At 40.8% G+C, this 14,188-nt stretch overlaps 1 protein-coding gene across 5 annotated transcripts in view; it reads right to left on the reverse strand.

Annotated features, from left to right (window-relative positions):
- The window catches only part of CACNB2 (calcium voltage-gated channel auxiliary subunit beta 2), a 449,947-nt gene that overhangs the window by 136,924 nt on the left and 298,835 nt on the right, over positions 1–14,188 (reverse strand). For 4 of the 5 annotated variants that reach the window (XM_055429533.2, XM_055429550.2, XM_055429559.2 and 1 more), the window contains one exon: positions 12,603–12,722. In XM_055429533.2, coding sequence (XP_055285508.1) covers positions 12,603–12,722 — 120 coding nt within the window. Of the gene's footprint in view, positions 1–12,602; positions 12,723–13,562; positions 13,752–14,188 lie in introns of those variants that run through there. The other variant, XM_088844058.1, reaches the window with a different exon arrangement.

Consider the following 14,188-nt stretch of genomic DNA (forward strand, 5'->3'; position numbering starts at 1 on the left):
TGGTCGCGACCAAGTATAGATCAGGGCCCTACAGGGCCTTTCCAGGACAGATTCTCCACCCCATGTCCTCCGCCTGCCTCTTCTCTGTAGAAAAACTTGAGCGAGAGGCTAAGTCTAATCAGAGACATGAGAAAATGTAGATACAAAGTGAAATGGTCAAAAAGACAAAATAATAAATAGTCTCATCATTAAACAAAGTCAAGGACCTTTAGTTCCTGGTCAGAAGCTATGGCTAATATTCTGAGCCATGTCCTTTGAGCTGTTTGGCAGAGAATGAAACGCCCACCAGACGGAAGAAGTTAACTACATGATGACCAGACTCTAGCCGTGATATGAACTACTCCGTCCTGCACAATTCTGAGAACTGACCTCAAGGAAATGGGAGCAGAACCACTCTGGAACTGAAGATTAACTTTACTTAAAACAATCAAGATGACACTGATCAGACCACTATATGACCAATTTCAAGATGACTGTCAGAGTTGACTCTGCTGTTCTGCATGTAGCTCCCTTCCTCTGCTTATGCGCAGCCCTGAAACTCTCCTTTAAAAGCCCCTGCCTCCTGATCAGCAAGGAAGAGTTGGTGTTTTAAGACGTGAGCCCACTTTCTTCCCAGGATTGCCAGCTTCCTCATTAAAGCTATCTTTCCTTTAACCCAACACTTGTCTCTTAGTGGATTCTTGAGTGACGAGCAGCCAAATCTGAGTTTGGTAACGTCCATATATAATGGCATATGGTGACCTTGCACAACTGAAAGGGGAGTGAAATGAGGAGATTCATCACTTCTAATACAGACAGCCCATTAGACACTGACGTTGCAGGCAGGAGGAGGAGCTGCCTGCGCCTATCCCAGTCCCCTGCCTGGGAACTCTGACCTGGACATGTTAGGGGAAGCACACTGATTGAAACCTCCCACTCTGGCCAGGCACCATAGTAACCATTGGCATGAGTTGTTTTATGACAGGAGATTCTGATAAGGAATAAGGAACCAATAAGCCACCACCAACCGGAAGAGTTGGGGAAAAGTGGAAAAAAGACACCGGGTGTCCGTCCACTTCCCAGAATCCTCCTCGCTAGCATCCATCTTGGCTGAGTGATTCGTGTGCCTCCAGGAAAGACTCTGAATTAAAATGATTGGCCAAAGACCACCCGGAAACTAATCCCATCACCATAAAACCCAAGACTGTGAGTCAAGGCAGAGCTGTTCTCCTGGGTTCCCTTACCCTACTGCTCTCCACCCGGGTACCGTTCCCAATAAAATCTCTTGCTTTGTCAGCACGTGTCTCCTCCAACAATTCTTTTCCGAGTGTTAGACAAAAGCCCAGTTTCGGGCCCTGGAAGGGGTCCCCTTTCCTGCAACAGACAGGCACCAGCTCATGCAATTATTACTGAAACCAAGAGCATCACATATAACTTATCAAAAGGTCAAGCAGTCTATGCAGAGATGGAATCCAAACCCAGGTTTCCTTGAGTTGAGTAATGTGAGAGACCACATGACCCATAGCAACTAAAATATCTCCTATCTGACTCTTTACAGAAAAAAACACTGCTGATGTCTGGACTAAGTCTATGGGTTTGGGAGGATGACATTAACACTGACAGAAACTTTTAAAAATGCAGAAAAGAAAAGAAAAAAAAAAAGAAAAAATTGGGGAGCTCCATTTTAGATAGCTGAATTGACAGAGACCCCAAAAAAGGGAGATGTGAGAACTCACCCTAGGGAGAGAGGTCAGGGGCAGAGGTGCAGAATTAAAGAATCAAAGTGATGATGAGCCAGTGTGAAGGATGAGATGGTAAAAGGAAAAGATGGAAGTGATGTAAAGCTTGTTACAGAGGTGAAATTCTATACTGAAAAGAGAAATTACACAGAAGTCCCACTATGTCCAAAAAAAATATTAACAGAGCTGCTTCAACTGAATCTGGGAGGAATGCACCAGAACACAAGCTGCTAGGCAGCCCTCTGCCTCTGCAGTGGCTCCTGAGGAATTCACTGGTTTGAAAACCAAAGTCATGCCTCCAAAGATAAAAGCCAGTAGGTCAATGGAATACTACTCTGCTATTAAAAAAATGAAGTAATGCCATTTGCAGCAACAAGGATGAAACTAGAGATGATCATACTAAGTGAAGTAAGTTAGAAAGAGAATGACAAATACTATATGATATCACTTATATGTGGAATCTAAACTATAACACAAATGAACCTATTTATGAAACAGAAACAAAATAGGGGCCATAGGGAATAAACTGGTGGTTGCCAAGGTGGGGGTTGGAGAGGGTTGAAGTGAGAGTCTAGAGTTAGCGTATGCAAACTATTATATATAGACTGAATAAACAACAAGGTTCTACTGTATAGCATAGTGAACTATATTCAATATACTGTGATAAACCATAATGGAAAAGAATATGAAAAAGAATCTGTGTATATATATAGCTATATAATATATATCTATGTATAACTGAGTCACTTTACTGTACAACGGAACTTAATACTGTAAGTCAATTGCACTTCAAATAAAAAATGAATTTTTAGAAAGTCAGAAAGTCAAGGTTGTTGCATTTGGTGGAATAAACTTCCACACTTCAGTGGAGGGAAACAGTGGAAGAGATTGAAAAGGAAGAGAGGTAGTAGAAATAGGCTGTGTTGTAGCCAGGACCTGTCATTTAAAATAGACTTAGTAGAGGTGAGAAAAAAAAAAAAAGGCAAGGCTTACGAAGAAGTCCAGGGATCAGTTAATAAGAGGTCAGTGAGTATCGCTAGAGACCATCAATAAAGAGAGACAGAAATTGGTTTCAAGGAAGTGGGGAAGAAATGACAGAAGAGGAAGGGAGAGCTAACGCTGGTGTAATTCAGGCTGGAACTAACAGGAAGGGAGAGATGGGGATGGGAGGAAGTCAGGGTTGTCAAACGGTAGGGAGACATTTGTTCTTCCAGAGGGAAGAGAGAAAAAAAGAAGATGGGTGAGGCAGATGGTTTGCTGAAACTGGCTTTAACAATTACCCACCGGGATCCATGGCCCTGGGCGTTCCCTCCCACACCCACTACAGGCTAAGTTTGAACCAGAGGGCATTGGCACACAGGAAACAAGAAGAGACTCGAATATTGCCCTCTGGGACCTGTTCTCTCTTTCTGTGCTTGTAACCCTGAGAACACTGGGAAGAGGAGCCAGCCAGCCTGCTGGCGATGGGAGATCACCCAGAGGAGGAGGAGCAGCCCAACCTGACAGCTGCAACCTACAGACACAGGCAAGAGGCCGTCCCAGATCAGCAGGTCACCAGTTCACCTGCCAGCCGGCCAGTAATGCATAAGAGATCATTGTGACCTAAGCCACTGAATGGAGAATAGTTTGTCCTGATGTAAAAGACAGTAAAGGAACTGGTGCTGTATGTGTTACATGATCATAACTGCTCTGTTTAGTCACTCAGTCGTGTCCGACTCTTCGCGACCCCATGGATTGCAGCACGCCAGGCTTCCCTGTCCGTCACCAATTTCTGAAACCTGCTCAAACTCATGTCCATCGAGTCAGTGGTGCCATCCAATCATCTCATCTTCTGTTGTCCCCTTCTCCTCCTACCTTCAATCTTGCCCAGCATCAGGGATTTACTTGTATTTAGATAATTGCTCCAGAGGATTTCAAAATGCTCTAGCATGAAGAGCTTCGCTTTTTCCTTTTCTAGCTTTCAAATTGTTTACAATGAACAGTAATCACTCAATAAGTGTCATTATTACTGCGTTATTACTATTATTGTCAACTAACATTTGAGATGAGTGGAATTACAGCACCAACATATATTACTGTACCTACCTAGTCATATTTATGAGCTACGCAGAAGCCTATCAGGTCGATGGGGCTTTCACACACTTTTTCTTTCTTACAGCCTAACCTAATATATATTTGAACAACAAACTAACTCACGATGTTGGAAATTAGACATATTTTGCCAATTTTCTAGCACTATTCGGAAGGTAATTGCTATGAGTAAAAGAGGGCTGACAGTTTTTCAACGCAAAAATTAAGAGACAGTACTAAAATGAGCAGTGGGAAAATAATCTGAGTCTAAAATATTTTCCAAAGAATGTCTCCCATACTTTACGTTTTTGATGATGAGACCTCTCTGCTGGATTTTATTTTGTACCAATTAAATGCGTTTTTTCCCCCATGTGGAGCCATCTACTCTAATACCTGCCACATGTTCTTTGAATTCTGTCCAACAGTCTATCTTGTGGATTTAAGAAACTATGTAATATAGGCATACACACATCTCTCCTACCTCCCACATGCTTTTCTCACTAAGATACATTTTTAGAAACATGTCTAATGTTTTTTGAAATAAAAATTCATCTTCGGGTTGAAGGCGAATGAACACATTCCTGTTTATTCATTCTTCTGAAAAGGCCAGGTAGGAGATATTTCCAACTGGATAGGATTCTCCCAGTGTCTAAGGCATTTATAAACTAAGGCAATATGAAAACATTTTTCTTCTGTTATAGTATGTTTATTGATAAATGAAGTGAAGAGAAGTCACTCAGTCGTGTCCAATGCTTTGCGACCCCATGGACTATAGCCCACCAGGCTCCTCGGTCCATGGGATTTTCCAGGCATGAATACTGGAGTAGGTTGCCATTTCCTTTCCAGGGGATCTTCCCGACCCAGGGATTGAACCCAGGTCTCCCGCATTATAGGTAGACACTTTACCCTCCAAGCTACCACTAAGATTAAAAACATGGTCAATTGAACAAATGCTTCCTCCTGAAACTACTTTTTTTCCTGTGTGTGAAAAAAGTCTAAACCCATAGATTTAGAACAGCAAATGAGATGGAAGTAGACAAAAACTTAGAATATAGAAAACAAGAGGCAGTGGCAACTAGCTAAGTAGAAAGACTGAGAATTAAAGAGACCAGGGACTCCTTTGGGGACACTGACCAGATGAAGAGAAACTCCCTCCCACCACTAGCCTATAAAAAACTAGCAGTCAAGAAGCTTTACCGTCAGTCTGAAAGCTTCCACTCAGCTTCATATCTTGCTCTTAACTCTGAATGTGCTTTGTGAACTCAGTTGCTCAGTAGTGTCTGACTCTTTACGACCCCAAGGACTGCAGCCCACCAGGCTCCTCTGCACATGGAATTTTCCAGGCAAGAACACTGGAGCAGATTACCATTTCCTCCTCCAAGGGATCTTTCTCAATCCAGGGATCAAACCTGTGTCTCTTGTGTCTCCTGCATTGGCAGGCAGATTCTTTACCACTGTGCCACCTGGGAACCCCTTTAACCATGAATGGATAACCCAAAATCAAACTTTTGAAGAAAATCTCCAGATACATAAATAAAATCCAATTAAAAGTTTAAAAAGACACATTACATAAAACCTAAAAGAAATCTTAAGAGATATAAGAGAAAATATTATAGCCATGGAATAAGCTTCACATCAAGGTCAAACTTCAAACAGCTCTCAAAGTATTAGAGAAAATCATGTAGAAATCGCACTCAGAGACAGAATGACACTGGCAATCACAACAGCAGTGCTGGATGGAAAACAAAACAGTGTCTTAAAAATTCTGGGGGAAAATGCTTTTCATATATGAATAATTATACCCAGCCAAAAGAGTCATTAAATAGGAGAGTAGAACAAAGACATCTTCAAGTTGGCAAGATCTCAGAAAAGTAATCCTTCCTCTAGAAGGTTCCATGTTTTCTGACTGCCAAGCCTTTCCTAATGTTGGCCATTCCTCACATTGCTTATCAAGTTTTCCTTCTCCACTCCTCAGTTTCTACTTTACAACGTAAACTGCATCTATATTGGAAGGTAATGGTTTGAAGCCATCACCACCCCAAGAAGAATTTTCTGTTCCTGCCAGCTGGGGGCAGTCTGTCTGGAGACTAAAATACTTCTAGTCTGGCAATGGCAAGCCACTCCAGTACTATTGCCTAGAAAATCCCATGGATGGAGGAGCCTGGTCGGCTGCAGTCCGTGGGGTCGCTAAGGGTCGGACACGACTGAGCGACTTCACTTTCACTTTTCACTTTCACACATTGGAGAAGGAAATGGCAACCCACTCCAGTGTTCTTGCCTGGAGAATCCCAGGGACGGGGGAGACTGGTGGGCTTCCGTCTATGGGGTCACACAGAGTCGGACACGACTGAAGTGACGCAGCAGCAGCAGCAGCAGTCTACTTCTGACTAGCATGATTTAAGGCCACAACTTCACTTTTTTTTTTTTTTAACAATGAAACATTTGTGGGAAACATTTAATAATAATAAACGAAAGTTGCACAGAAGTACAGTTAACAAGTGCTAAGGGTAATGCTGCAGTGACTGAAGTAACAGGTACAAAATCAGGATTAGAGAAAATTATAATCTTCAGCAAGAGGGAGGTCTAGAGTGTTTTGAAAGAGAGAGGTTATGCATTTGCTTCCAAAACTGAAAGAAATGGCTTTGAGCCAGAGACATATTGTGGATGGGTGAAATTAAGATGCGCATAACTGTCCTATAGGCTATCAGTGTCAGTTACCTAGAAGAGTAACCAAAAGGTCTTTATAATTTGGCAGCAACTGAAAGCCACTACAGGTTTTAGAGGGTAGTTTTTTAAAAGTTGAGAAAATAGAGGCAGGGGTCTCTTGAATAATCTGGATGCAGAATCACTGGAACTATGAAGGCGTGTGAAGATGTGAGGCCCGATTTTAAAAGGAGTAAATCTTGATAGGAGGAGGGTTGAAGGAGCTGGGTTAACATAAGTTTAAGGTTATTAGCCTTTGGAGGAGCCATATGAAGACAGCAGCTGTCAAGCACAAGGGGAAATTGAATCAAACTGAGGAATTCTTGTGAAAATAATGAGTTCTGAGAAACTGAACAAATACTAGAAGCCTTCTCTGCAGAGATATTTTACTTATCTGTTTTCTTCTTATGGCTCTGGCTTTTCAATGCGTCCTCTACCAATCAACTGTGACTAATACACTTCAATACAATAGACATTTACTGGTAAGAGAATAACTGACTTAAAACTTCACATTAATTCATTTTTTTAAGAGTACCACATCAAACCTATTTCATTTCTGCCCCAATGCCTTCCACATCCAGATTTCTCAACTCAGAATCTCTGCACACAGGAAAGATCATTTTGAGGGAAGTGAAAGGGAAAAGAAAAAAAAAATCTTTCAATAAAAAAATGATGATTTTAGAACCCAGCAATGTCCATGCAAAATTTTTACATGAGTGTTCATAACGGCATTATTCAGTTCAGTTCAGTCACTCAGTCATGTCCGACTCTTTGCGACCCCATGGACTGCAACATGCCAGGCCTCCCTGTCCATGGCCAACTCCCAGTTTAATTAAATTCATATCCATTGAGTCAGTGATGCTATCCAACCATCTCATCCTCTGTCATCCCCTTCTCCTCCCACCTTCAATCTTTCCCAGCATCAGGGTCTTTTCCAATGAGTCACTTCTTCGCATCAGGTGTCCAAAGTACTGGAGCTTCAGCTTCAACATTAGTCCTTCCAATGAACACTCAGGACTGATCACCTTTAGGATGGACTGGTTGGATCTCCTTGCAATCCAAGGGACTCTCCAAGAGTCTTCTCCAACACCACAGTTCAAAAGCATCAATTTCTCGGTGCTCAGCTTTCTTTATAGTCCAACTCTCACATACATACATGACTACTAGAAAAACTATAGCCTTGACTAGACGGACCTTTGTTGACAAAGTAATGTCGCTGCTTTTTAATATGCTGTCTAGGTTGGTCATAACTAATTTCATGGCTGCAGTCACCATCTGCAGTGATTTTGGAGCCCCCCAAAATAAAGTCAGCCACTGTTTCCCCATCAATTGATATTTCTCCCAGCAATCTTGATTTCAGCTTGTGCTTCTTCCAGCCCAGTGTTCCTCATGATGTACTCTGAATGTAAGTTAAATAAGCAGGGTGACAATATACAACCTTGATGTACTCCTTTTCCTATTTGGAACCAGTCTGTAGTTCCATGTTCAGTTCTAACTGTTGCTTCCTGACCTGAATACAGATTTCTCAAGAGGCAGGTCAGGTGGTCTGGTATTCCCATCTCTTTCAGAATTTTCCACAGTTTGTTGTGATCCACACAGTCAAAGGCTTTGGCATAGTCAATAAAGCAGAAATAGATGTTTTTATGGAACTCTTGCTTTTTTGATGATCCAGCAGATGCTGGCAATTTGATCTCTGGTTCCTCTGTCTTTTCTAAAATCAGCTTGAACATCTGGAAGTTCACGGTTCACATATTGTTGAAGCCTGGCTTGGAGAATTTTGAGCATTACTTTACTAGTGAGTGAGATGAGTGCAATTGTGCGGTAGTGTGAGCATTCTTTGGCATTACCTTTCTTTGGGATTGGAATGAAAACTGACCTTTTCCAGTCCTAGCTTAAAGATGGAAACAAAGTCCAAATGTCCACCAACTGATAAATGAGTAAATAAAATGTGATAAATGCATACAATGGAATACTGTCAAGTAAAAGGAATGGAGTGCTGATACATGCAATAACAGGAATAAATGCTGAAAATGTTACTTAAATGAAAGTAGCCAATCACGACAGACCTCCTATTGCATGATTTCATTTATATGCAATAACCAGAACCAACAAATCTATGGAGACAGGAAATTGAATAGTTGTTGCCTAGGGCTGAGGTGGGTGGGAAGAACAGCACATGACTGTTAATTTAGAACATGAGAGTTCTTAGGGGACAATGAAAATGTTCTAAAGTCGACTAGAGTAATGGCTGCAACACTAAATATTCTAAAATCCATGGAATTGTACACTTTTTTATTTACTATTTTAAAGATTTTTTTTTTTTTTGATGTGGACCATTTTTAAAGTCTATTGACTTGGCTACAATATCGCTGTTTTATATTTTGCGTTTTTGGCCACAAGGCAAGTGGGGTCTTAGCTCTTTGCCAGGGATTGAACCTGTACCCTCTGCACTGAAAGGTGAAGTCAATCACTGGACCACCAGTGAAGTCTCCAAAATGTTACACTTGAAATGAGTGAATTATATTTCAGTAAAGCTGTTCTACTAAAAAGATCAATGTGGGGATAAATTAAGTTCCTATATTATTTGCCTTTAAGGCAACATCAAAGAGTGCCAGATTAAATAGGGCAGGCTCTTCAAAGTACAGAGAACCTGAACAAGATCAAAATGTGCATGTGGGATCGGAAAACATCAAGTTAAAGAACAAGGTCATGTGAGTTATTTGCCTCAAAATAAATATTTAATCTGTTCACTGTAGAGTTTACTAGGTTAAGAGAAGCCATAACAAAGCAGTAGTGAAAAGTACTGGGCTTTATGGAAAGTACAGAGGGCCAGGTTATATAATCTTATGTAGGTCAGTTAAATTCAAAAGCTACTTTCTCTAGTTTCATCACTTGTCAATCACCTTATTTCATGGGCATATTCTTAAGGCAATTAATGGATAATATACTTCATATTTACAGAGTGCCAGGGTCTGAAAACACCACTGAGGTTTATTTCAGGCACTTGCACAGGCTTTTTTTTTTTAAAGTTCATTTGTCTTTATTATGATTCCATGATTGTTTCTGGTTGAAAGATCAGTATTTTTGATACCGCACACACTTATGGCAAGTGATCTGCAGGGTAGGTGAGTTAAAAGCATCAAGTTATAAAGGCTTTCTATTTGAAGGATGTTATAATAGGCACAAAATAAATGTATAGAACATTTGTGTCTTTCAAAATGCTTGGATAAAGTGCTTAAAACTATCTTAAAAGTAAACAATAATTTCATATATTTTTGAACTTTAAGGTTCCATTTTGAAATAGATCCCACAAAGGCACGATGATATATTGGAGGAGGAAAATAGATTAAAAATAGCCCAATGAATGACCCCTGTATGATCCCTTTTTTCTGTATACCCTCTTCAAAGATATCAGAATTAAGAAATCAGACCTACCAAACCATGATTTTAACCAAAAGTACACTTAAATACTACTCTTTGTATCTTCTTTCAGAACATATTCAAATTCTCATTCACTTTAGTGTAACTCATATATTTAAATCCAGAGGTTTAAGATAATTGGCCTAATTTTAGAGAAGAAAAATGAATGTAAGTTGTTTTCATCAAACACAGGATATAGCCCTTCAATTATTTTGCTTTTGTTTTAAATTATTTTCATTTTCTTTCATCTTCTACTTCTTTTGTAACTATAAATGTTTTAGCCTGTATGACAAGTAACACAAATCTGGCTTGATTAAAGAAAACATTATGATCCATACTGGGTTGAAAGATAACTAAAAAGTTCAGCCATATAACACAGGGAGCCCAACCTGCCCTCTGTGACGACCTAAAGAGGTGGGATGGGGCAGTGAGTGGGAGGCTTAAGAGGGTAGGAATACACTTATGGCTGATTTGACTTGTTTTACGGCAGAAACAAACACAACATTGTGAAGCAATTATTTTCCAATTAATACAAAAAAAGAAAAAAAAAGTTCTATGCAGCTGTGTCACTGAACTCAGGATTTACAGCAGTGAGAGACAAAAATGCACCAACAGATACCTAAAGACTTTGTGGTTGATGAAAAGCAAACCTACAAGACACTGGATTGTATGATGAAGTGATATGAGCCGGAGAATCTGTTTAATTTTAGCATGTGAAAAATCACATGAATAAACAAGTGCAAATAGAACACTCTTATTTCTGGAATAAAAAATGTTATTTAGTTTTTTTTCCTTCCCTTTGGCACCCTGGTGCAAAATACAGAATGCAGAATTAAGACTCTAAATTGCAGCATATATTAGCTATAAGACAAATTTGGGGCAATTAACTTCATTGGTCGTACATTCATTAATTTCAACTTCATAATTTTTCTATTGCAGTAGAACATTTACCAAGAAACCTACCCTTTTAGTAATTTTTAAATGAAGAGCAGAACTGTTAACTGTACTATATTATAGATACAATGATGTACAGGAGATCTCTAGGACTTATTCATCTTACATAACTGAAACTTTCTATCTATGGAATCTCCCCATTTCCTCCTCCTCGAGTCCCTGGAAACCACCATTCTGCCCTCTGCTTCTAGGTGTTTGATTACTTTATTATTCTTTTATTAAAATTTTTTTTTTAATTGGAGGATAGTTGCTTTACAATGTGTTGGTTTTTGCTGTACGACAACTGGAATCAGACATAACTATGTACACATACACACACACACACATCCCCTCCCTTTTGAGCCTTCCTCCTTGACTACTTTAGATACCTCCTATCAGTGGAATCATAAAGCGTCTGTCCTTCTGTGATCAGCTGATTTCACTTAGCATATGTCCACCACTCTCACCCATATTGTCACATTATAATATTTTAAATGGTTAACTTCAGCAGAGCGACTTCACTCACTCAGCAGAGCAGATTTGTTTGTGGCAATGGGGCCACACCTTGTTTTATCAGTTTTCTGCTTCTGCCCTTTATGAGTCCTCTTGCAGTCAAGACTGTCACACCTGGAGATGACTTCCCTGCCCGCTGAGGTGAGAACATTGTTTTGATGTCTGGAAGTACTTTTTTTGTTAAGTCAAGTTCTCCTGGCAGCTCCTTTGCAAACTACTATGGCAGCTGGGCTAGAGGTCATGAATATTACATAAGGGCAGTCCATGTATTCAAACCAGCATCTCCAAGCCATGATTCCCATAGCAACACACAGAGATTTTACTCATCTTAGAGACGAAGCAGCCAGCAGAAGTATTCTAATGTTACCCTGGATTTTTTTTTTTTTTTAGCAAGATCAACACTTACTCTTTTTTCAAAGCAGTCATTTTTTTTTTTTCAAAAGAAAACCAATGACCTCATTAAAATAGGTTCATTTAAAAATTACCAAGTATCACTCACACCAAGGCCCTTTGAACTTGAACAACAGCAGTCTATGCTTTAGAAATAGCTGCTATTTGAACCACTGCAGAGGAGAAAGAATCCAAATCATGGTAATGTGTGAAATGAAATAGTCTCAGCTAAATTCTGTACTTCAATGTTTCATCTCTGGTTTCCAGTCCCCCTTCCACTTAATTATTATAGGATAGAGAAGAAAGAGCTCCAAAGGGAGGGACATCTTTAATTAATAAAATCCTTCCTTGCTTTCTTTTTGAAAAGCATAATGCAATCCATTTTTAAAAAATATAACAAAAATACCATTATAAAACACCTAAGAAGTAAAAGTGAGGGGGAAAGGTTGTTCAAGTCTAAGAGAATAAACATCAGCTTGAAGAAAGTTTGTTTTTCTAAGCAGAGAAATGGTTTCCTGAAAACAAAACAAAACAAAGTAAATCCTTTTCCTATTAGAAGCAGTTTTTCTTCTTTGTATATTCAGGGATCATTTTTCTGCATCTAAATAAACCATCCACCCATGGAAACAAGTTGCTTGGATTATGAAACAACATAAAAGGCAAGACCACTCATGTATTACACTGCCTTTTTCTACCAAGGGAAGACAGCACATTCCACATCCTGTACCTCTTTACAGCCAATCAAGGAAACACAGTAATAGACCAGATGTACATTTCAGAAGGAACTTCCGCAGGTGGCCCACCATGGACACAGCACACTGGACAAAGAGCTTGGCAGAGAAGGAAGGGTTTTACCTTTGCTTTTTCCAACTGGGCCTGGGCCTGTCGCTCTGCTTCTCTGCGCACTGCCTCCCGATCTTCCTCCAAAGAAACATCTGAATCGGATGGACGGCTGGTGTAGGAGTCTGCCGAACCCTGGAGAGGAAAATGGACATTTTAAAAGAGATTCTGTCCATGATGCTGGGCACGGAAAAGTCTCACTGACACGGCAGTTAGCTTCCTAGATTGTGCTGTCCATTCCTGAAAAGAGGAATAAAAATAATCCATTTTGGTGGCAAACCAGCTACATACATCCAGCTTTGGTTTGCAGACCACTCACTAGGAGAGTTATGCCATCCAAGTTATTGATACCTTCCTTCCTAAATCTTATGGTCCAATTAGGAGCCTTTCTGGAAGCCAGAACAAGTTCTCTTATCATTAAACCGACTCTGTGGTGCAGTGCAGTGAAGGACACACACACCGTTTTCAAGGAGAGCTTCAAGAACAGTCCACAGCTAACAGTGAGAATTTACAATTAGGAAGAAGATAGGCTAAAATAAAAAACAACAACAAACATAAAGTCAAGGGAGTTATCAACGTGAACTCTCTGACACGTCACTACCATAGGTGACCCCCCTTTGATCTTAAGCATCCTTTGGTACCTCTGTAATCACCCAATGCCTCCTCTGACAAAACTGTAAGGCAACAGCTGCCAGCTTCCCTCAATCTTTAAGCAACATATCTTTTTCAATCCCTTTAAGTAGATATTTCATCAAAGCTGTCTACGGGAAAACACCTGCCCGGGGGGTAGCTCCTAGGGCGATAAACCACCGCAGAGGAAAAGGAGCTAGAGGATTAGAGGACTCTCTTCCGCTCCCTCTCTCGCAATCAGCATCATATTACTAATCACAGGAGCCCCAGACAGCCCTCACTTGTACCAGCGACAGAAATAACGACAAAATAAAGTCTCCCCTCTACGAAAGCCCTGAAGCTTACACAGATATCCGAATTCTTCAGCCTTCCTCCCTTGGCGCGTTTCAGAAGCCTGATCCAGGTGGCCTTCATCAGCCAGACAGCGCCTTTCCCGTCCGCAGCTGCAGCCCCGGGCACCGATCCTCAGTGCGCGCTGAGCCCTGCAGAACCCCTGCTCGGTTCCCATCCATGCTCTGGGCAAACCCCCGCTTCTCCGTCCCTTTCTGCCTCCGGGGCTTTCACTTCCTACCCCGGAGGACTCCAATCCAAAGAGATTCTTATTTTCCCATCCTAGTGGGGAGGGGAAACAAATACTTGGATGCTTTCGATGGCTTTAAAGATAACACTTCAAGCGCATCCAAAGACAGGCATCAACTCGTCCTAAACTTCACGCATCTTATGACCCTCTCATCTTCCCTGCTCTTGGATTGTTAAAAGACATTAGTTGTGAGAGAACCTTAAGGGGGAAAAAAAAAACCAACCTAGTGCAAAACGTATGCAGTGACATTTGCAAGTGCAAAGTTCAAGGCTTATCTTCAGAGATCTGGAGGGGGAGGGCGGAGGACGCGCTCACCGCACTGGGCATGCTCCGTCTGTAGCCTTTTTACGCAGACGCTCACATCACCCGGTTAGTCTGTCAAATTGCCATT

The sequence above is a fragment of the Moschus berezovskii genome, chromosome 15 (genome assembly GCF_049115385.1).
Source record: "Moschus berezovskii isolate FMDL1 chromosome 15, NW_MosBer_1.0, whole genome shotgun sequence".
In the NCBI taxonomy this organism is placed as follows: domain Eukaryota; kingdom Metazoa; phylum Chordata; class Mammalia; order Artiodactyla; family Moschidae; genus Moschus; species Moschus berezovskii.